The following is a 22,276-nucleotide window of genomic DNA, read 5'->3' as shown; positions in this document are numbered from 1 at the left end:
TATTGTAATAGCAGCAGCAGCAATAATGAAATTTGGCACAGTAACCTATTCAGGCTTCTGGAATAATCTTTAAAAGTATTACTTTGGTTTTACTAATTTCATAGTAATAATTAGGATGTGGATTTCTTCTATCAGGGTTAGTCATTATTATCTTTCAAATATATACTTCCAAATGAAATTGATGTCATACAAGTTTGATAAATAAATATATATCTATATCTATACACTTAGGGGAGTATATCTAGAATTCAAGAATACCTATGATATTACATGTCATTTTTAAATATGTCTCTATACTGTAAAGCCAGGGAGAATGAGACAGGATGAACCATATGTAAATACCAGCAGGAATATAATGTGTTTGATCTTCTTATATAGATGTTTGTTTAACTGTAAGAATCCAATGTATAGAGTACCATGGGATATTAAGTATCACCGCATTTTATTCATGAAGAGAGACCAAGGGATTGTTTCAAATAAACCATACTAGATTCCCTAAAATACAATAGCAGTGGCAATTTCTGTTGAGCGTGATGACTCTGGTTTGATTATAATGGGCAGAAATTGGTCCAGCTTATCAAATATGAACAAAACGAAACTTTAGAGATTGTTATATTGTTCAGTGGCATACAGAATGAATACATTTCAATTAAATGCAGTGGATTTCAGAAGGTCCTATTAAATTTAACCATATTTTTTTTTAAAAAAAAGTTTTTATTTCAGTGGGCATATTAAAAAAGTTTGATAATATTCTTGCCTAGTTTAAGTAGATCTATGATTTTTAAGGCCCTTACTCCACAGTTTCACTATGAGCTTCACTGCAGAATCAAAATGTTGTGTAGTACTAAATATAGGCGTCAGGTTTCCAAGTGATGAAACCCATTCAAAAAAAAAGAAAAAGAAACATGCAAAGTCCATCTTCCAAAACAGATTTCTTTTTTATTTAGGTGGACGTCAAATTGGCACTGTCTTTTTAAACTTGGGAATATTTTCATATTGTTTGTTCTTGGAATCCTTCATCCTAGTGGGCAGTTACTTAAATATCAGCTGTGCTGCAGCTGCCAACATAGTCCTATCCTGCAGCAACAGAAGGATAGAATCAAGATCACCTGAAGTTTCAGTACCACCTTATAAGGCCTTGGTAAGGCCATACTTGGAATACTGCATCCAATTTTGGTCACTACAATATAAAAAAGATGTTGAGACTAGAACAAATATAGAGAAGAGCACCAAAGATGATTAGGGGACTTGGGGCTAAAACATGAATGGTTGCAGGAACTGGGCATGTCTAGTTTAATAGAAAGAAGGACTAGGGGAGACATGATAGCAATGTTCCAATATCTCAGGGGCTTCCACAAAGAAGAGGGAGTCAAACTATTCTCCAAAGCACCTGAGACAGGGACCAGAAGCAATGGAAGGAAACTAATCAAAAGAGAATAAATCTTGAACTAATGAAAGTTAGAACAAGTAGAACAGAAGACTGGTTTGTCTCCAGAAGTTGTGGGTGCATCAACACTGGAAGTTTTTAAGAAGAGTTTGGACAACCATTTGTTTGAAATGGTATATCCTGCTTGAGGAAGGGGTTGGATTGAAGACCTCCAAGCTGAAGACTTCCAACTCTGTTATTCTGTTGTTATTGGTAACAGACAGCTAACATTTGGGGCATTTGTTTGATACAATTGATTTTTGTTTTCATCTTAGAATGTCATAGAATCTTTGGATAGTATTCGCTGCCTTGCAAAAAAAATAAAACCCTTATACCTTCTTATTCATATTTTTAATTTGTATACTATTACTATAAATTACCTGATGAATATTTTAACTATGTTTGTAGTTAAACAGGATAAAATGAATATTATATATCAGTAAAAGTATCCTTGAGTCACCTGGCAGAGCCAGTGGTTGATTAATGAGTTAGGAATTTGTAAGTACCTAGACTTCTAAGGAATAGTACGTTTTAATTTAATAAGTAGGATGATTACAGAGGTAAAATAAATAATCCCTCTTTACGATATTTGCTTTTCTCATTCCTATTGGCTTTCAAACTTTCTGTTCTTTTTCTCAGAAAAAAAAGGGCAACTTGATGCTCAGCAATTATATAAAATCTAAAATAAATATTGGATATTATATTAGTTAAAAAGAAGCATTATACAACCACTTTCATTTTTATTGTGTACAGGTAGGTGTAAATCAGAGGTGGTATTCTGCCGGTTTGCACCGGTTCGGGTGAACCAGTAGTAGCAGCGGCACAAGGCTCCGTCCACCACCCAGACATCATCATGGACTTTCTGCGCATACGCAGAAGGGTCTATGCATGCCCAGACATGTGCGTGCTCCCGCTACCAAACCCATAGTAAAGAAAATAGGATACCATTACTGGTGTAAGAATCCGCCATCGTAGCTACCCTACGTTGTAAAGCTAAATGCACTGTACAAGTGTAAGGCATGATTTCAAGTCTCATTGAAGTGTTGAACATAGATATAGTTTATCTCTGAATAGATCCAATAAGAATGAAACCAGTTGTGTATTACTTCATATTTGTTAGTAACTATACAACAACTAAAGGCAGGAGGCCTTGAGGCTTTTAGCATTAGGCTCAGATCAATAAAAATCACAACACTGTCAAGTACAAGAGCACATTTTTTAAAAGGAAGGCATCCCTGGATAGCATCCATAAAGAAACCTATATAGAAAATCAACTGAAATATCTCTGTGATAAGAGTCATATTATGAATAGTATTTAGACCTGTGTAATAAAACAAAAGTAAACATATAATTTATAATCATTATCTAATTTTTCAAAAAAACAAGGAAACTGCCATTCCTTGCCATTTTCCCCCAAATTTATATTACCAGTCCTCCTTCTGGTTTCATTGTCTTTATAGTAAACTTTTATAGAGCTAACTTAATAATTGAAATTACATGATTGTTTTCCCTTATACAATTCTGCTATATTGTATTATGGTTATTATATATTTTCCAGGATAGCCAACTTGTTTCCCAGTTTTCCATTCCACTGTCAGTTGCTTATCTGACATTTCTTATTTTTACCAATATGTTGTTCCTACTGTGCCAGTTTCACATCAATCTAGCTAGCTGGTTTTCTTCCAGAATAATTATGCCTACAGAATCCCTACCATTGGCTATGTTTCTTGAATTATACCTTTACCTAATAGAGAAAGCTGCCTTTTTCTGACATACATACATACATCATACATACATACATACATACATACATACATACATACATACATACATACGAAAGGGAGAGATTAATTATTCCCAAGAATATTATCATACTTTCAATATTCTTTGTGTGGGATTCCTTATCATGGAGCTTTTTTTCATAACCTTTGCATTCTATTTTCATTTTTATGGAATCTGTATTATGACCTTAGCACCTTTCTATTAATTAATGTTCTTTTTTTTTTCAAATAATGACTATGACAATGAACTACCACCATTGTTGCATGTACACTGAGAGCTTATGCATTGGAGGCAAAGTCCTTGTGTGTCTAATCACACTTGGCCAATAAAGAATTCTATTCTATAATGAATGAACTATTGGCTTCATCCTTTGTAACCAAGTATTGCTCCTCTTAAAGACTTTCCTTGAATCCTATTTCCCCTGTTCTCAATTTAGAAAGAGGTCTTTCAGAACTTGTTTAGTTTTTGTCCCTCTGAACATTTCAGGTATACAAAATGCAGGTAGTCCTCCCTCTATGATCATAATTATTGGGACCAAAACTTTATTATTAAGCAAGGTTCAGTGAATCATGCCTGATTTTACAACCTTTTCACTACGGTTGTTAAGCAAATCACTGCATTTGCTAAAGTGTATCGTAGAGTCATTTTCAGTTTCCGACATTGACTTTGTTTGCCTAAAGCTAGCTGCAAAGATCACAAATTACTATGTGAGCTGGTTGACAAGCACCTGAATTGCAAGCATGTGACCATAGGGATGCTGCAATTGTCATAACTGTGAGGACCATTTGTAAATCTTTTTTTTCAGTGCTGTTATAACTTTGAACAATCACTAGATGAATGATTGTAAGTTGATGACTACCAGTAAATTGCAGAATTTTGTTGCTCTTATAACAAATTATAGGGAATCCTCGATTTACAGTCACAATTAGTGCGAAAATTTCTGCTGCTAAGCAAGATCTGGAATACATTTAACAATGAAAGTGTTGCTGGAGTACTTTACAATTTGCCCATTTGAGTGAAGTTTCTGCAATAAAAAACTGGATTTTGGGAAGAGTAACTCTTAAAAGTTCTATTTTACAATTCATTTATGTTTACTGTATGACAAAAACACTAGCTTGACATATCTATATAGGACAATTTTCCACATTTAACGGAACTATTAAGTTCCAATGTTTCATAATTGTTCCTGGGATTTATTCTACTTCATCAACATCTTGACAGCTATCCAACTTAACAAGATTTCTCACAAACAAGAAATTAATCAATCAATCAATTAATTAAGTCATTCATGTCATACATTCAACTTCTATAACTGTCTATCTGAATCAATGACTTTGGACAGCTTAGAAGTCCAGAAATATAAAACACTTTTTAAAAGCAATAAAAAGCATTTTGAGATCAGTAAAAACATTTTTTTTAAAAAGAAACAACAGAATAATAATGATGGAATATACGCATCAGACCATGTATGTTTTGCTGTTATATTTGCATATTTGCAACTTTACCACAAAATTAGAGGCTCCATCACATATTCAGTCTCTAGTGTGAAATATATTGTCATCTGCTAGCAATGTCTCTCTGGATTCTGTATAGGACAAATGGGACAGACTTTGCACAAAAGAATTAATGGATGCAAGTTTGATCTCAGGACTCAAAATAAGGACAAAGTAATATCAGGACATTTTAACCTCCAGGATGCTCCATTACAGGTGACAATATATAGCACCATGGGTTTATTTTATCACTGTGTCAAAATAATATGCCATCTAAAATCCACAAAGATGACATTTTGGTGTCATATGAAAAATTGTCTGCACAAGTCAATGGAGATACATCTCTGGAAAAAACTTGCATAGTAGTATCAATTAAAACCCATATCATTATAATATTGCCAACCCCCTCTCCAAAAGACAATTGATGTGTTCAATGGATTTTCTTTCTCTTTTTTTCATTTATTTTTATTTGCTACTAAAAACACTAATTATACTATTTAGAACAATTGGAGGTTTAATGGCATCCACTAGAAAAGTTATTAAAGCTGAAATCCAAATTAATCTTATTCAATAGCTCCTATGTTGCTTTATTAAGGAGATTCATTTTGTTTTGTTATTATTTGTTCCTTCATTAAGAGCATAAGACTTGTTCTACTACAAAGATGAAGATCTATTTTTTTGCTGAGATCCTCATCATTTTCCAGTAGAATTGAGGGAGGGGCTACGCATGGGTATTCTCAAAGCCTGATTGGTCCAAAGACTGAGGGAAATTTCTTTAATGTTCCACCATTCCCTGTTGGCTCCCAGTTTCCTCTCAGTCTGGTCCAAGCGTTGCTTTGGCTCCGTTAGGGACAATCCTATTACCCTTATTTAGTAAACTACAGTAAGAGACATGTTTCTTCCCAAAGCTTTGCCTCCTTTGTTTATGGGTTGAATAGTTTTTACGCCTTCTATATTGTAATTTTGTGTTATTACAGTCAATGTGTTTTTCATAATAAATCTGTGCCACTCCTGGGAACCTTTGTAGTTTAAGGGCATTTTAGTTAAGAATAATCATATTATTAATATAATAATAATAAACCATATTATAAACCGTATCAACCATTAGCACCAGTCACTGGTATTTGTAATGCATTTTTGAATGTTCAGTTGGCTGTTTCATGTTTAATGAATAATAATAATAATAATAATAATAATAATAATAATAATAATAATAATAATAATAATAATAATAATAATAATAATAATAATCCATTGTTCAATGAGAGTTATTGTTTTAATTTTTTTCATTTTTATTTTATAAATTTCCCCTATCATATTCTTCCCCCAAAAAATTCACTCAGATATACTTGGAGAACCACAAAAAGGATATGGGTCTCTTGAATGATATCTTTTGATAGTACACCCAGGCCTTAGCTTATTTATTAATAATGACCCATACAGATATGCTGAACAGACAGGAACAAAGGGAGTAGCACTGTTTTTTCACTCCTTTGTTTCAAATTATTATTGTTTGAATAATTCATTCAAATCTCTCAGAGCAAATTGCCACTCTAGCAGCACGACAGAATGAAAACATGCATGAGACTATGAAAAACTTTGTACCTTATAAATAAAAGCATTTCCCAGTATATCCTGGTCTGCCCTGTAGTTTGTACCACTTTTTATTGTCTTTGGGGCTGTTGCTGTTCTTATTGAGGTTAGGAGAATTTAAAAACAGATCTTAATCTAGGCAATATGTTTTAATAGCAGCATACTTTAGTTTCCGTATTTGTTCGCTAAGGTTTTTTCAAAAGAGCGGTCATGTATTATATAGAAAAAGTATTTATTATATTTATATTGTAGCTTTGCTTCAAAACCAGTTTATATATGACTGTGGCTACATTAGGCTAAAAGACAGGCATTGCCCTAATTTCGTTCACCAAACTGATGGCTAATAAGAGAGATTTGTAGATATGTTATTGGAATTGAGATCTAACTGTCTGCACTAAATATCACTGTGTCTTATTAATAAATGGTAGAATTGCAAGTGTTTTGCAATTGCCTATGATTATATTAAACTTGTAAGTTTGTTTAGTCACTGAAGTTAGAACAGCACTAAAAAGAAAGTGACTTATGACTGTTTTTCAAATTATGACTTTGTAACATCCCCATGATCAAAATTTGGATAGTTGGCAACGGGCATGTATTTATGAGGGTTGCGATCAACGGGCATGTATTTATGAGGGTTACGATCACTTTTTGCGAGTCTCTGATAAGCAAAGTCAATGGGGAAGCCAGATTCACTTAACAACTAATTTAACAAAACAACTGTAATGATTCATTTATTGATTTTGGCAAGAAAAGTCGTAAAATGAGTCAAAACTTGCTTAATAAATGTCTCACTTAGCAATAGAAATCTTGGGCTCAATTGTAAGTCAAGGTCTAACTGAATTTTGTATACAAAATTGGATCTGGAATTATAAGATCCAATTATCTAATAGTACTACACTATTTTCTACTCTGAACTTTCATTGGTGTTGAAAAAAATTGGAAGATGTTTTCTGCCTTTCTGTTTTTAATCCATTTGGAACTCTTTTGTTAGGTATCAGTAGTCTAGTTAATTAATTAGGAGCACTAATACATTATGTTATCCCAGTAATAAGTACAATAATAACATCTATTATGGATTGCTGGGTGTATAGCAATGAGCAGTTTTGTTATAATTGTAAATCAACCTGTTTTAAAATAAAAACCTGAATTTAACCACCACAACACTTGGATAAAAAGTTACTTTTTTAAAGGAAAAAGCGCAAATACGTTCCTCAAGGTTGAACATTTTTATTCAACTAATATTGTTATTATTCCATGTTTATTGTAGGATCCTAAAATAATGGCTCATTTCTCATCCTTTGTCATAAAGAAAAGAATTCCCCCAAAGAGTGTTCCCAGTGTGAACTCTGACAAGCTAATAAGGAAGAATGATAGAAGCAATAAAAAGGAATCTGGGGTGCATTCCTTTGATTTACTGTTATAAAATGATGGGCCTGTTACAAAATGAACTTGTGTTCCTGAACATTTGGGATATGAGCCAGACTAATTTATCCCTTAATTGTAAACTATCGAAATAATCAGGTTGAAACTTAATGACATCTTAACAGCTTCTTTTAAGTCTGGACACAAGAGTGGTATGTTTTTAATTCACTATGATTTACTACATTAAAATTGGTGTGAAATGTATGACAAATTGTGGCCACCAAAGGGGAAAGTGAATGTTTTCAGCTTAAAGGAAGGACAAGCTCTGTAGAATTAGCATAGGTTTTCTTTGGATGATACTCGCTTTCCAAAAATGCAGGTGAATTTGCTCTAAAAGAAAAGTCAAGGTGAGTGAAAACTTCCCAAAGCATCTGAGTTTATGCTTTCAGAAAGCTTATATGTTTCCTAGGTTTTAAAACCACCCTTTAAATGGAAATTTGTCCATTGTGTGCATTTCAGTGATTTATACATAATGTGAAAAAATATTTTTTTCTTTTATATTAAGTTGATCCATGAATTTTAGTACAAGAAAAAAGTAGGGGCATTAAGGGGTATATATTCTAAGTAGTCATCTTGGAATATCTGAGTTAATAAACAGGGATTTTTATGTATCCTGTATAATGAAAGTAAATATCTACTGGGGAATAACATGCAAAATAGAATTTAGATTTGCAAGTGTAATGCTCAGCATTCAAGAAGCTGTTCTTGTTAGAGAAACTAACTTTGCATGCATAATCAGTTTGAGCTAAAACATTTAGTTTGTGCATAATTTAATTCAAATGCTTATTCAACATGTGACATTTTTACTGTGAATTTGCAGCCCTGGGTTGCCCTTAAAACGCTATGCTGCTAGCTGATCAAATTAAAGACAACCTAAGTAAATTCAACAAAGACATTGCTCTTATCTGCAGATTAGTCATTTATTCTTGTTTTGTTGTGAACGTTGCAGTCTTTCACGCATTTCATATTCTTTGTTCCAATGAAAATACGAGTTATATAATTTTAGAATGGTCCAGAAAATAACTTTAAACAAAACTCAATATCTAAAGATACAGTGTTTAGGTAGAAGGACTAAACAACATTTAGAAAGAGCTAAATGAAGTGTCAGCATCAAATCTTATTTGTCAACATTTGTACTTTTTTGTGCCTAACCCTTATGACTCAGTCCAGTGATAAGAGATAATTTAAATATTTTACTTGGCAGGAACATAATTCAAAACAATAAAATATAACTGATCAATGTGATGTAGTTTCATCTATCCTAAAAGCTGTATAGCTTATGTAGCAGTAAAGATATGATGACAAAGATAAAGAAGAATGGAGATGCAGCAATGAAAACTGATTGTCTTTAATATCACTTTTATTTCAATTGTTTTCTGTTTATTTCAAGGTCTCTTGGATGTTTTGAGGTAATTGAAATAATGGACAATTGCAACACTAGGTTCGTAACTTACTGTACGCCACTGTAGTTCTAGAGAAAAACCATGTAGCTAAAGGGTATATTGAACAGCTACCTCAGCAGTTCTGCTAAACTCATATGGACAAACCAAATGCAGAAAAGAAAAACAAAATTGCAATAAATATTTGGATGAATGAAAAAGCCTTCCATTATATGGAAAAAAGCAGTGGGTTAAGCTGTGCATTTCCCTAACTTATTTTATCCTCTTAAGATAAGAGAGCTAGCAATAGCACTTAGACTTACAGTATATGCCCCTTTATAATGCTTTATAGCCCTCTCTAAGGTGTTTACAGAGTCAGCATATTGCCCCCAACAATCTGGGTCCTCATTTTACTGACTTCGGAAGGATGGAAGGCTATGTCTACCTTGAGCCTGGTGAGATCCTATCTGCCAAACTTCTGACAGCCGGTGATCAGCAGAAGTAGCATGCAGTATTGCACTTTAACCAATGCACCACCGTGACTCTTATCCAATTTAACGTAATTTAACATAAATAACACCAATTATTTAATGTAATTTAACTCCAATTTAAGGTATCTAACACCTAGGTTCCTCTCAACTTTGCCAACCATGCATCCTGTGACAGGATGTATTGGCAGCAGAGTGGAAGTGCCATCACTAATAAACAAGGCGACCTTTTAAAAATTCACTGTAAACAGCCTGTTTCTCTTTCATTTCTACCTGTAGATAAAGGATCCATCATAATCTTTTTTCTTTGCATAAAATGAACTCCTTCAATGAGTCCAGAGCATAAAATTAACACAAATTGAGATGGTTTGTTCACTAGTGGTAGTACTCAAAAACCCAATTTATAAGTAATCCTTGCTTAATGATCGGTCACTTAACAATTGTTTGAAGTTATGAGAGACACCTCCCTCAAAGTTACTTCCATGAGTTCTCATGGTTACACATCACCATTCCTACGGTTACATGGTCATATTTCAGGAACTTTGCAATCAAGATACTTTCATAGTCCATTGTAGCATTCCACAGTCATGAGATTGTGATTTACAATATTTTTGCATGAAGTGCTTGCTTAATGACCACTACCAAAAATGCAAGATGGAATCCAGTAACTTAGATACCCTGGCCTATGGCTATCATGGTTTGCAATAGAAATCCCAGGGTCCATTATGGTTGCCTGTATTACATCCACATATTAGACTTAAAGACTTCTATGCTGCTGGAGAGATTATATGGAGACATATACTCCCTCTCTTTCTCCTCTTGTTGTACATTATTCTCAGTTTTGTGTAGACAATTTCCACCGAAAAGAATTTAAGCTGAGTTTGTATTTGTTTGCTGAGTTTAGTATCCTACCTGTTATTGCTTGTTTGGCTTTATTGGAAGGATTCTTTTTGTTTTGTTTTTCTTCTTCTCAATCCATTTTTTTTCCTTCCCAAAGCTTTAGTCATTCCCACTCAGTAAAGTGTTGGTATCCACTTGATCACCCTGACATCTCTTTGTTCAGCAACTCTATACTTCAGTGCATGACATCATAGTGAGATACCGCTTAATGATCTGAGTCTCTAAACACTATTGCTCTGAATTCTAGTTATAGAAAATGTGACAGATTTGGCCTAATTGAGCTTTGCTTACGCTGCTCTTTTCAGGACCAGGCATGGGTTTGCACATGTCAGTCGCACTCATGAAACTGCTGAAGCTGCATTTTAGTAATGTGCATTTGGCAGACATCAAATGAGAAGGGGTGAATCTGGTGCAAGTTGCCCCATCACTAAGACGGTGAATCTGGTCTCAACTCACAAAGGGAATGGGTTTAACCATTAAAGCATTTGATTTTATTGAATAACGTCAAGTCTTTTTTTTTTTTTACAAAGAGATGGGGCAAGAGATAGAGGAAGAAAATTGTCCCAGAATTAAACACGTATTCAGGAATGCGGTTATGCTAGACATATCTACATCCAAGCAAAGAAACATTTAGTCAGATTAAAGACAGACTATGGACACTGAAGATAGGAATTTATGGCCCTGGCACTTTCTTTTATACTTATACTTTTTTTGGAGTATAAGACATACTGTCAGCTCCAGCCAGCTCAGAGCCTCACAACCTGACACATATCTTTTTCCCTCAAAAAAGAGGGTAAAAATTTGGGTGCATCTTATACACTGAATACAGCATTTTTGGCCTCCCAAAACCCCACCCCTTTTGCAAAAATAGCCGTGCATAGTCTTTAGGGGGCTTCCAGACACTGTTCCCTCTAAGGTGCGTGGCTGCGCGGCCGCGCAGGTGGCAAGAAAACACCGCGCAGCAGTTTCCAACTGCCATGCAGTGTTTTCTACTGTCACAGGCGCCGGAGGCTGGGGAGGTCCTTTGCAGATGGCTAGAACTGGCCGCCTGCAAAAGACCTCCCTGGACTTGTTTTGGTGAGCGTGGGGCGACTGACGCTAGTTCAGCAAAGCAAGCCCGGGGAGGTCCTTTGTGGGCGGCCAATCCTAGCTGCTTGCACCTGGCGCTGCAGCTAAAGTAAAGTCCCTGCCGCTACCGGAATATCTGCTGCCGCCTCCTCCTCCTCTAATAGCACCACCACATTTGCTGCCCGACGCTGCGGCAGAGGTCCCAAAGCTCCCGCCGGCGCCCCCGCCCGTGGCAGCGGCGCCTCCCCCTCCGTTCAGAGCACCTGAGCTGAGCCCCGCGTTACCCCTGCCCCCTCCTCCTCTGCTGTGCTTTTGAGGAGCCATGAGGCCGCGGGAGCCAGTAGGAAGGCGGCGGAGGGGGACGGGAGCAGGAGAAAAAGGCCTCATGGCTTCTCAAAAGCACGGCGGCGGAGGAGAAGGCAGCAGGGGTAACGCGGTGCCCAGCTCAGGTACTCCGAGTGGAGGGGGGCACCAGCGGGAGCTTTAGCGGCTTCACTCCAAATATGGTGGTGCTGTTGGAGGAGGAGGAGGTGGCAGCTGTTATTCTGGTGGCAGCAAGGGCTCGTCGTTGGCATCTTCAGCAGCAGCCCTGCCCCCTGTGAAAAAAAACTGAAGATGGAACAGATCCACGCAGATGACATCGCCGCAACATGACTGGAGGAGGAATTCTGGGAGTTGAAGTCCACAAGTCTTCAAGCTGTCAGGTTTGAAGACCCCTGGGGTTTTTTTTTCCTAAAGGGTTAGGGGTGCAAGGGTCTTGTAACTTGACAACTTTAAGACTTGCGTGCTTCAAATGCCAGAGTTCCTGAGCCAACATTTTGGTTGCTAAGCAGGAGCGTTGTTAAGTGATACTGACATTATATAACACTTTTAATTAAGCCAGTACCTTGAAGAAACATAACTTTGAGTTTCAAATAATACTGATTTCGTTGTTGTCTTAGGTGACATCTGTGAAAAAAATTCAGGTGCTCAGGCATAAAAATGTGCTGCTCAAACACTATACTTTTCTGCTCACACTGAAAAAAAATTAGAGGGAACATTGCTTCCAGAGTGCTGCTGGGGGCTATAGAGGGCAAAAATGAGGAAAAAACGGGTTGTTTTTTTGCTCGTTTCCCCCCCCTCCAGCCGCCAGGAGCACTCTATAGGACTTCTAAAGGCTATGCATTCCCTCTTTTTTGACAAAAAACAGGCCCGTTTTCATGACAAACGGACCATTTTTGGGAGGTCATCAGGGTGCAAAAACTTTTTTTTTAATTTGCCTCTTCCAAATCTTGGTGCGTCTTATACTCTGAAAAATATGGTACCTTTGGACTTGAATACATGCAATAATGTTTCTTTCCTTAAAGTTTGTCTGCATTAAGATCTTCCATTGAAGCTTTAGCCCAAAGGTGGAACACTTTTTGCTCCTAGTGGGTACCTTTGGACTTCTCTGAGCAGGTTGTTGATGCTTTTATAAAATGATTGCATTACAAGTTTTCCATATTCACAAAACAGCTGGTGAGACAGAAAACGATCCATTCCATGGCCTCTCAACATTTACCATTTTAGCTTTTCTGGTCAGTTCTGCCCTCTTTCAAATAAAACACTGTAATGATGTTTCCCCATCTTTCTACTCTTGTGACATCTATTAGGGAAGCAGTCCTTTTATTAACTTTTATATAGGAATTCATCCAGGTTCATGTTGTGTCCCTAAAGTTCTGAACAGGGTCTGTGTTTTTTCTCCATTGTGGCTACAGAATGATGGAGGAATATCTATGATTTAGCAAAAAAATAAATGTAAAAATAGTTTGTGACTAGAATATTGAAATTATCTAACTGAGAGATTAAGGGGTACAACAAGTGCTTTAAATATGAACCCCCAATACTTTAAAATGAAAACATTGTACTGATAGAGAATAATATTTGTAGGCCAGGTTGAAATGAGGCGGCTTTACTAGCACTGATGATGTTACCTAGTTTACATCTTCAAGTAAACTTCTTCAAGATGTTTACATCTTCAAGTAAACAACCAAAGTCAGAGAACACCAAGAACCTCTGAAGAAAAATTATAGCTGGAGTGTCCAAATCAGATGCCTGAATCAACTTCAGCTTTTAAACTTTTTCTTCTCTTTCAGAAAATACGATAAATATTTAGCTTACGTAATTGTTCCTTGATGTCCCAGCTCTCTGTTTATTCACTCAGGTGTGGTGAAGAATTTCCAATGAGGAAGCAAAATTCATTTGCTATTTAGTTGATGCAAAATGGAAGGAGCATCATTGTTTCCATTGCATCTAACAAATAAACAAAAAAATCTTGGATTTGCTTTGGCTGATTCTCTCTCTCTCTCTCTCTCTCTCTCTCTCTCTCTCTCTCTCTCTCTCTCTCTCTCTCTGTCTCTGTCTCTCTCTCTCTCTCTCTCTTGTATGCTGGAGAAACAATTTAGGGTGCCCTTATAATAATCTATTTCTTGAGATTCTAAAAAATCTCAAAAATAAGAACCCAAGGTTCTTATTGGTCATTAATACTATAAAAAGCTTAATATTTTGCCTATTGTTAGGATGCGCCAAATAATTTTAGATCATCCCAAAATAATGCTGCAAATCTGAAGCTTCTTAACTGAAAAGTAATTCCACTGAATTTGATGGATTGTATTTCCAAAATAAGTGCGCAGAGAACTGAGCCTTCATATCAAGTCAAACTTTATTATGGCCTTTAGGCTAGAATGGGACATATCTTTCTTGTGAGCATGATATGATTCCTGAAAAATATTATACGGGTTTCACATGTTGAAATGTATCACATGCCTAAACCTTTTAATGCTAAACTGATAAGTTCAAACTACTTGTCAGAAGCAGTCCTAAGTAGGAAGTTCTTGACAAGGAAACATATTTTAATAGTGCCATCTGCAAATTAAGTTGAGGAAACCCATTGAAATGAAATTCAGACATCTGCAGAGTACCTTAAATGAGCAACAATTACCTGTCCCAGAGAAATCTCATAAAAATATGTTTGCCTTTCGTTTAAAAATCTTTAATGTGGTCTTCACATGCCTACATGCCTTAAATGCAGATAGTAATAGAAGAATGAATGTTTTGTTGGGAAAATTTTATTTGGTTTTAATCAACTGGTAACATCTTTTGTATATAAAGCATGATTTGTGCCCATGCTTCTGAGCATTCTGAATACCAGCTGGTAAGTGTCAGAGAGCATGCTGGTCCAGTCGAGTTTTTGACCTGATGCGAGGATTCTTGTTACATTCTTATGAATTAGATGAACTGAAGAAAGCTTAGAGGATGTATATTTGTTTTAAGTTGTATTTACATTAAGAAGGGTTTCTTTTACCAGAATCTAAGCATTTGTGGTAAAATAACAAGACATATATCTACTGTATATAAAGTTCTGGTTTTTTTTCCAGGAGGCTGTGAAAATCCATCCATAATGTATTCCTTATTACAGTAGCAATATAATAATGTGTGTATTCTTTATTCAAAGTTTTGTTTAATGTTGTGCCTGATATGGCATGCATATTTTAAGTTGTTGTAAGAATTAGAATTAATTCTAAAATTCTTACTATAAGTACTAATTTCAACAGGACAAGAAAACTTTAGGATTTGAAGAAATAAGTCATCACTTATGTTCTCTTGTCTTACTTTAACAGATCAGCTCCAAGCAATCATGACCGGATACAACGATTAAGACAAGAATTTCAACAAGCCAAGCAAGATGAGGATGTGGAAGATAGGAGACGTACTTACAGCTTTGAACAACCATGGGTATGTCCCACTATCTGAATATAGCAAACAGCAAAGCCCCAAAGAAGCTATCTTAGATTAAGTCAAATCTAGATAGCTATTTTGTCTGTCAATAGTAGTTTAAGAGAGTTTCAGGATAGAGTTATTTTGGTCCTACCTAGAAATGCTAGAAAATGCACCTTGTAATTTTTGCATGCAAGCAAAATTTATTCCCCCATAGTTCTGTAGCCCATTCTTTGGTTTGCTTAGGGTATTATCTTTAGTTCCTACTGGAAACTGATTCCATGTCTTGAATGACCTTTTAACCTATGACTCTTTGCCTTTCCATCTGTGGTGCAACATTCCTAATTTTGTTTTGGATTGTGTTCTGCCATCTGTCCCTTCTGTAAAAGGATATTGTCTGGCCTGTTGGAAGCCATTCCTGGGTCACACAATTGATGCTGACTAACTTATCTACCCTTTAAAGAATGTCTCTAGGGGATTTCTGTTGGCGACACTGACAAGAACATGATTCTTTGCTTGTATAAACTGCATAGACTTAAATAAAACATGGTAGCATTTAAGACACCTTTAATGGTTTACTTGGATGCATTTTAAATGCAGTTTGTGTGTGTGTGTGTGTGTGTGTGTGTGTGTGCGTGCTGTCAATTAACAACATACATTGAATGGCACTACTAAATAGCTGCCTATACTAAAAGATGTACAGGAACTTTTGTGTAGAATATGGGCCAGATTCTTGAACATTCCCACAGAAGGTGATGGAGAAGAAAGCTAAGGTCCTGTGGGACTTCCAGATACAGACAGGCAGGCAGGTAGGTACTGGCCAATCAACCAAACCACAGTAGCAGACAAGGACCAGAAGACAGTGATGGTGATAGATGTGATGGACCAAGTGATAGCAACATCAGTAAAAGGAGTATGAGAAGCTGGAGAAGTAGGAGGAGGAACTAAAGAGGATATGGAAAGTAAAAGCCAAAGTGGTCCCAGTGGTGATAGGAACAATTTGGGCTATGATTACTAAGCTAGGAGAGTAACTCCAACGGATCCCAGGAACAACGTCAGAGCTCTCCACCCAGAAGCATGCAGTGATAGGAACAGCTAAGATCCTGCACAAAACCGTTCTGCTCTAATGGCCCTGGTAGAGGATCCGAGATGGATAAGAAGGGGCTTACTTTTATATATAGGTATGTAGGTATAAATATGTATGAGAAAGAAAATTATATGTCAAAACTTGCAGTTTGATTCTGGCCATCCAGGCAGAAGTGACCTTTGAAAAGGCTTTGTTCTCCAAATAACCATAGACTATTTATTTATTTTACTTTACTTATATGATTTTGCCTCTTGAGTCCAAAAAGACACCTTAGGTTTTTTTAAAAAATAGTTTTCATTAAGTGTGGAGGGAAATGAATCAGGTTTTGAACCTCTGAGATTAAAATTTATCTCACTATTAAGAGAGAGGAACCAAAATTTGCTGGGCTACACCAAAATATGTGTGTATATGGTTATACCTATGTAACAAAATTAGCCCTTGAAGCGAGTTTTGAAATTAAAGAAAAAAATCATGTTCAAAACTGGAAGAGAGGGAAACTTGTCCATATGCAAATTTATGCAGAACAAGCTCTGCTCCTTGCAGCTTCAAGCCTTATTCTCTGTGGTCTCAGCAATGTTCTCAGTTGAACAAGGATGCTTTTTAGTAACCTAAATTTTATTTATGTGGCAGCTGACATTGCCTAGGTATCCTAAATGAAAAAAAGAGAGAGAGAGTGTTACTTAATTATTCTGTGGTTATGTTGCCAATTTGCTAACCTAAGGTATCAGAGTTTTCAGAAAGACCTATCAGCATATAATCCTGTAGAAGCTTGTAGTAACCAGGAAAGCTATGCCATAAACATACCTCCTTTGTTTTGTGTCTTATATGAAATCTGAATATTATTTCAAACTTTCAGTTTTCCTCTGAACTTCTCCTTTTCTGTCTCCAGTGTTGATTTCAAATATAACATAAGTGTAGGGAGCCAACAAATATTGCACCAGCCTGCTTAAATCAGATCCTTAAATCAAACTGAATCAAACTGAATATAATAGAGTAGAGTAGAGTAGAGTAGAGTAGAGTAGAATAGAATAGAATAGAATAGAATAGAATAGAATAGAATAATAGAATAATAGAATAATAGAATAATAGAATAATAGAATAATAGAATAATAGAATAATAGAATAGAATAGAATAGAATAGAATCCTTTATTGGCCAAGTATGATTGGACACACAATCATCTTTGTCTTTGGTGCATATGCTCTTAGTGTACATAAGGAAAATAAAATACATTCATCAAGAATAAAAAGATACAACACTTAGTGATAGTTAAGATTACTAATAAGCTATGAAATCGTACTAGTAAACAAATAAAAACAATATAAATTGAAAGATACAAGCAACATGGTTATAGTCATGTGGGAGGAGATAAGATACTTGGAAGGAACAGAAGAATAATAGTAATACAATCTTGGTAAATTATTTGACAGTGTTGTGGGAATTAGTTGTTAAGCAGAGTGATGACATTCGGAGGGAAACTGCAAAAGAAATACAGACTTCCTTTTAATGTTCTGTTATAAAATAACGTATGTTCTTCATAAATTAATGTAATGAAACATCCATACATATGTTATTTTAATGGGTAAGCTACTTTGCTGTTGGCCTTGTTAGATGCAGAAAAGGAAATTCATTAACTTTTTAAAAATATTTTCTGAAAAAAAAAAGACTTTCTGCACTATAGGATGAAGATCAGCTGAATAAGCCCAAAATATAATAGTGAGGGATCTTAGGAAAGTTATCTAGGAAAAATGAAAACCTTACTACTGTAGGTCATGGCCCAAATGTTGTCTATCCGAATATGAATAGCACCCATAGCAACTTTAGACAGGCAACCGTGGCATTCTTTATAAGCAATGACTGAGTATGGACAATTATTTAGATGACAGGTTGATTACCTCAAGAATGGAATAATTTCCTAAATTGTAGGTCAGCAGCTGACCTTTCTTTCTTTCTCTCTTTTTTCTTCACAAACAATGGGGAGCTATCCCTCTCTGGAGTAATAATGCAAATGAGCTTAAAGTGTCTGAAATTGTGCTTAATATGGTTATATTTATCCTGAGCTTTGGTGATTCTTGGCTCTGGAGTGCACATATACGTATACGTACATTTAGCAAAGGCCATGTATGCCTTAGGATTAATTTTCTCCCTCTTATGTATTCTAATCTAGATAAGATCACGATACTTGGGAGGGATAAAACAATGATCTCATCCCTTTTGAGATCACACAATGTAGCTTCAGCACTGGGGAACTAAAAATCCATCTCTTAAGCAACATATGTGACTCCAGCCTGTTGGTTTAAAATTATAAGGGTGCTTGCTTCAAAATGCACCTAAATGCCAAATACCAAAAGATAAAAATGGAATTGGATATTTTACGTGTAATCTTAAATACCTTTTTAGTTTTGTTCTGACACAGGCTTCCCAAGAGCATGAAGCAGACTCCTTGTCCCAACAAAAACTCTTTTATTAATTTACTGTGAATTCTGCTCATTCACGTCCAGCAAAGTCTTTCAAGGGAGGATTTACAGTCACAGACCTTATCTGGCTTGGAGAGTGCCCACTCCCCTTTTACTCCTCTTTTATTTCCTCTGGGAGGGGCCATTCATCCTCTACCTGTGGCCTTACTCCCAAGTCGACCCCTCTTCTTTAGCTGTTCCCTTTGTCTGGCAACTCTGAGCATTTGCACACTGGGAACAGGCTCCAGCTGTTCGCCTGCCTCACTGATGTCTGAGTCTGAAGGCAGCTGATAACTGTAAGACAGTCCTGACCCCATCTCTGCCTCCAATGCAGAGCCCTCATCAGAGCCTTCCCAGACTTCAAGATTGGCCTATGTTCCTCCCCAACCTCATCACTGTCCAAATCTGCTGCCAGCTCTGCTAGCCATTGGCGGGCTACAACAAGTTTATAACTTGGGTTACAGTTTAGCTGTTGGAGAAAAAAAATCACCTGCACATCTGCCTGTTGTCAAAGCTGGTATATAATTTAATGGAATTAGAGAATGGTACCATGTGCTTTTTACAATGAGAGAGGGTGCAAAAGGCTTAGGACAAGGCTGTCAAACTCCCGGCCTACAGGCCGGATGAGTTGCACAAGCTACGCCCATGCCTGGTTCAGTGAAGGAGGGGTAGTCCCGATATGTCACGTGACGCTGCCATGATGACGTGAGTTTGACACCGCTGGCTTAGGACATAAAGCTTTACAGAAATAAATTTACTTAAATACTATAGAGAAAAAAATCCCTCAAATTCTTGAGGGAAAGTAAAGGAAGCCAGCTTCCATTTGTAAAATAGCACCCCTGTCACTCCTCTGCAATTTTAATGTGAAGGTTTTAAACTGAATTCTAACAGCAGAACAATTTATGCTGCCTCAGCCATATTTCCCAGGATTTGATGCTTGATTATAATGGTCCCATTCAGAACATAGCGAGCAAGCATTGATTATAAACTAGGTTTCATTATGACATCTTTGGCAGAATCTTCACCAATGGCTGAGGAAGAATGGCACTTCTACCCCAAAATATCTGCTGGTCCAATAATTTGTGAATGCCTGTCTTGAAGGCAGGCAGCCCAGTAACTTTAATGAACATAGACTTTCTTATTAAAAACTTTAAAATGACAGTTCTTGGAGACAGGTAGACAGTATACTTGAAGGGTACATGTGTCTAGCGCTTCATTCCTGTTAAAATCATGTTGTATCTTTTTTAGATTCTTAGTCATAGGATCTTTTAAAGGGTACAATACAATCATGATTCCCTAATACAGTGTCTTGTATATAGTGGAAATAGCTTCACATGTGTCAGAGAGGAAAAATATCCCTTCTGTAAATGGCTGAATTACAACTCTTGTTAATTTTCTCCATTGGCCATGACAAATGCGCATGCTAAGAGTTATATTCAAGTATTAAGAATCCACCTTTGGTTTATACATAGCATATCTCTGATAACATCATTGAATAAGGAAGTCTGTGTTGTATGTTTTCAATGTGAGGGGAGTTTCCCCCTGTGCTTTTGAGTCAAGGCTGATTCCTTATGACTGCCTGGACAAGTCCCTGCAATTTTCTGGGCAAGATTTCAAAAGTGGTTTGTGATTGCCTTCTTTGAAGGGCTGTGAGAGGATGACTGGCCAAGGTCACCCAGCTGGCATTGTATGTCAAGTAGAATTTATGGTCCCTCAATTTCTAGTCTGGTACCTTAACTACTGCTTGTTTTAACTATCTGTCAGACCTCCTGTAGGCCAGGAGATTCCAGGAACACTATGTTATTGTTGAAGAATACTTTTGAAGAAAGTTTTTGATTCATCTTATACTAAACAAAATAAAGGCAGGGTTCTTTAGAATTTCTTTTTCACCCTTGTTCCAATTTTTCGATTGAATAATCTCTTCTTCAGGTCTTTCTAGCAGATAATTCCTTCTTCCCACTCTTAAAAGCTCTTTCATACTTTCCTGAAGGTCATTTTAAAATTCCTTAAACTATTTACACACGCACTCTATCATCTATCTGTCATTCATTCATGAATATGTATATATGTATATGTACATGTTCAAAACATTAAATTGTTTTGATAAGGAAAGGTAGGCAATGTCTTAAAGATGACTTGCCCTCATGTCTCCATGCAAATAATCATTTGTGTTCTAGAAGCGAAATTAAAATGAACATTAACTTATATTTCCTTCTCAACTATGTTTTGTAAAGTTGAGAGAGGAAGAATATTATTTGAAGCTTCTGTCCCTTATTGAGACACTGGTTCATATATTGATTCTGTATGTCAAATAACCTTATACAACCTTGGCACTCTCCAGAATTGTGTGAACTGTAGAATTTTCAGCCAGTGGTCAGAATAAGGAATTCTGAAATGTTGAAGTTCACATTTTGGAAGAATGCCCAGTTTGGACCAAGTTTTACATATGTTTCAATTAAAGTTGAGAAACCTTTTCTGATGTTGTTACCAACTAGCCATATGTGAGTGTAATATGCCCACATGCTTGAACACACACTCGTGGTCCTCCTGAAGATGACAAGAAATTAACTATATGAAAGGGTTTATTTGAGCATATTTCATTTAGATTTACCAGAATAAGGGCTGTACAATATCCTATTAAGTCTTCTGAAGGTTCCACACACCTTTCAATCATAACTATTGTGTTGAGTGTCATTTTGCCGTAGAGTATCCTGGGGGCCAGCAAATTTGTGTTCTAAATTATATTGAGTATTCTACAATACGTAATTATTACTCTTGATAATTTACAAATAAAACAAAGCAAAATGTTCTACTTTAAGGATGACACTGCGGAAGATATATTTTAGAGGAACTATTCCAAAAATTGATCCTTGTGCTCGTAAGAAATCCTAATTTTGTTAATGTATTTTTGTCACTGATAGAATTTATCCATATGGATGTGTGACATCTTAAAGATTAATAGAGCCACTGTGACATCAGCCTTCATACCTTGCAGACCTTTTCAAAAAATGCAATCTGGATTCCATATACAGCATTGTCTAGCTCTAAATTACACTGATTGAACACAGTTTTTGATATTTCTTTTGCAAATAATAGAGGTATAGCTCTAATTTCAACAAGATCTTTCTGAAAATCTTGAATACTTTTGCAATTTTAATCTTATGTGCCCTTTTGCATTATGCAAGAAGCATTTTCTTGTAACACTTTATTTCCTTATATTTAGAGAAATTATATTTCACAATATCTTAAATTACATTTCATATTGCAGAAAATATTAACCTAATGTTGAGATCTTAAAAATAAATCCCTTAAATTACTTATGTATTAAAGGTTTAGGATGTCAGCATTCCTATGAAGCATCATTTTTTCCTGTGCTTCCATCAAGAAAAGTTCAAATGATAAATGCACTTAAGTTTCATGATTAAAGATCCAAACTTATATGTATTTG

General features: G+C 36.0%; 1 protein-coding gene across 12 annotated transcripts in view; it reads left to right on the top strand.

The window, feature by feature from the left end:
* Positions 1–22,276, top strand: part of PARD3 (par-3 family cell polarity regulator) — a 648,562-nt gene that overhangs the window by 613,914 nt on the left and 12,372 nt on the right. For all 12 annotated transcript variants that reach the window (XM_081971096.1, XM_081971094.1, XM_081971102.1 and 9 more), the window contains one exon: positions 15,190–15,304. In XM_081971096.1, the coding sequence (XP_081827222.1) occupies positions 15,190–15,304 (115 nt within the window). The remainder of the gene's footprint in view (positions 1–15,189; positions 15,305–22,276) is intronic.

This window comes from Natrix helvetica (genome assembly GCF_964273705.1).
Source record: "Natrix helvetica genome assembly, chromosome: Z".
NCBI lineage: Eukaryota > Metazoa > Chordata > Lepidosauria > Squamata > Natricidae > Natrix > Natrix helvetica.
Note: the sequence above shows the minus strand (reverse complement) of the source record. Positions and strands in the feature narration are given on the sequence as shown.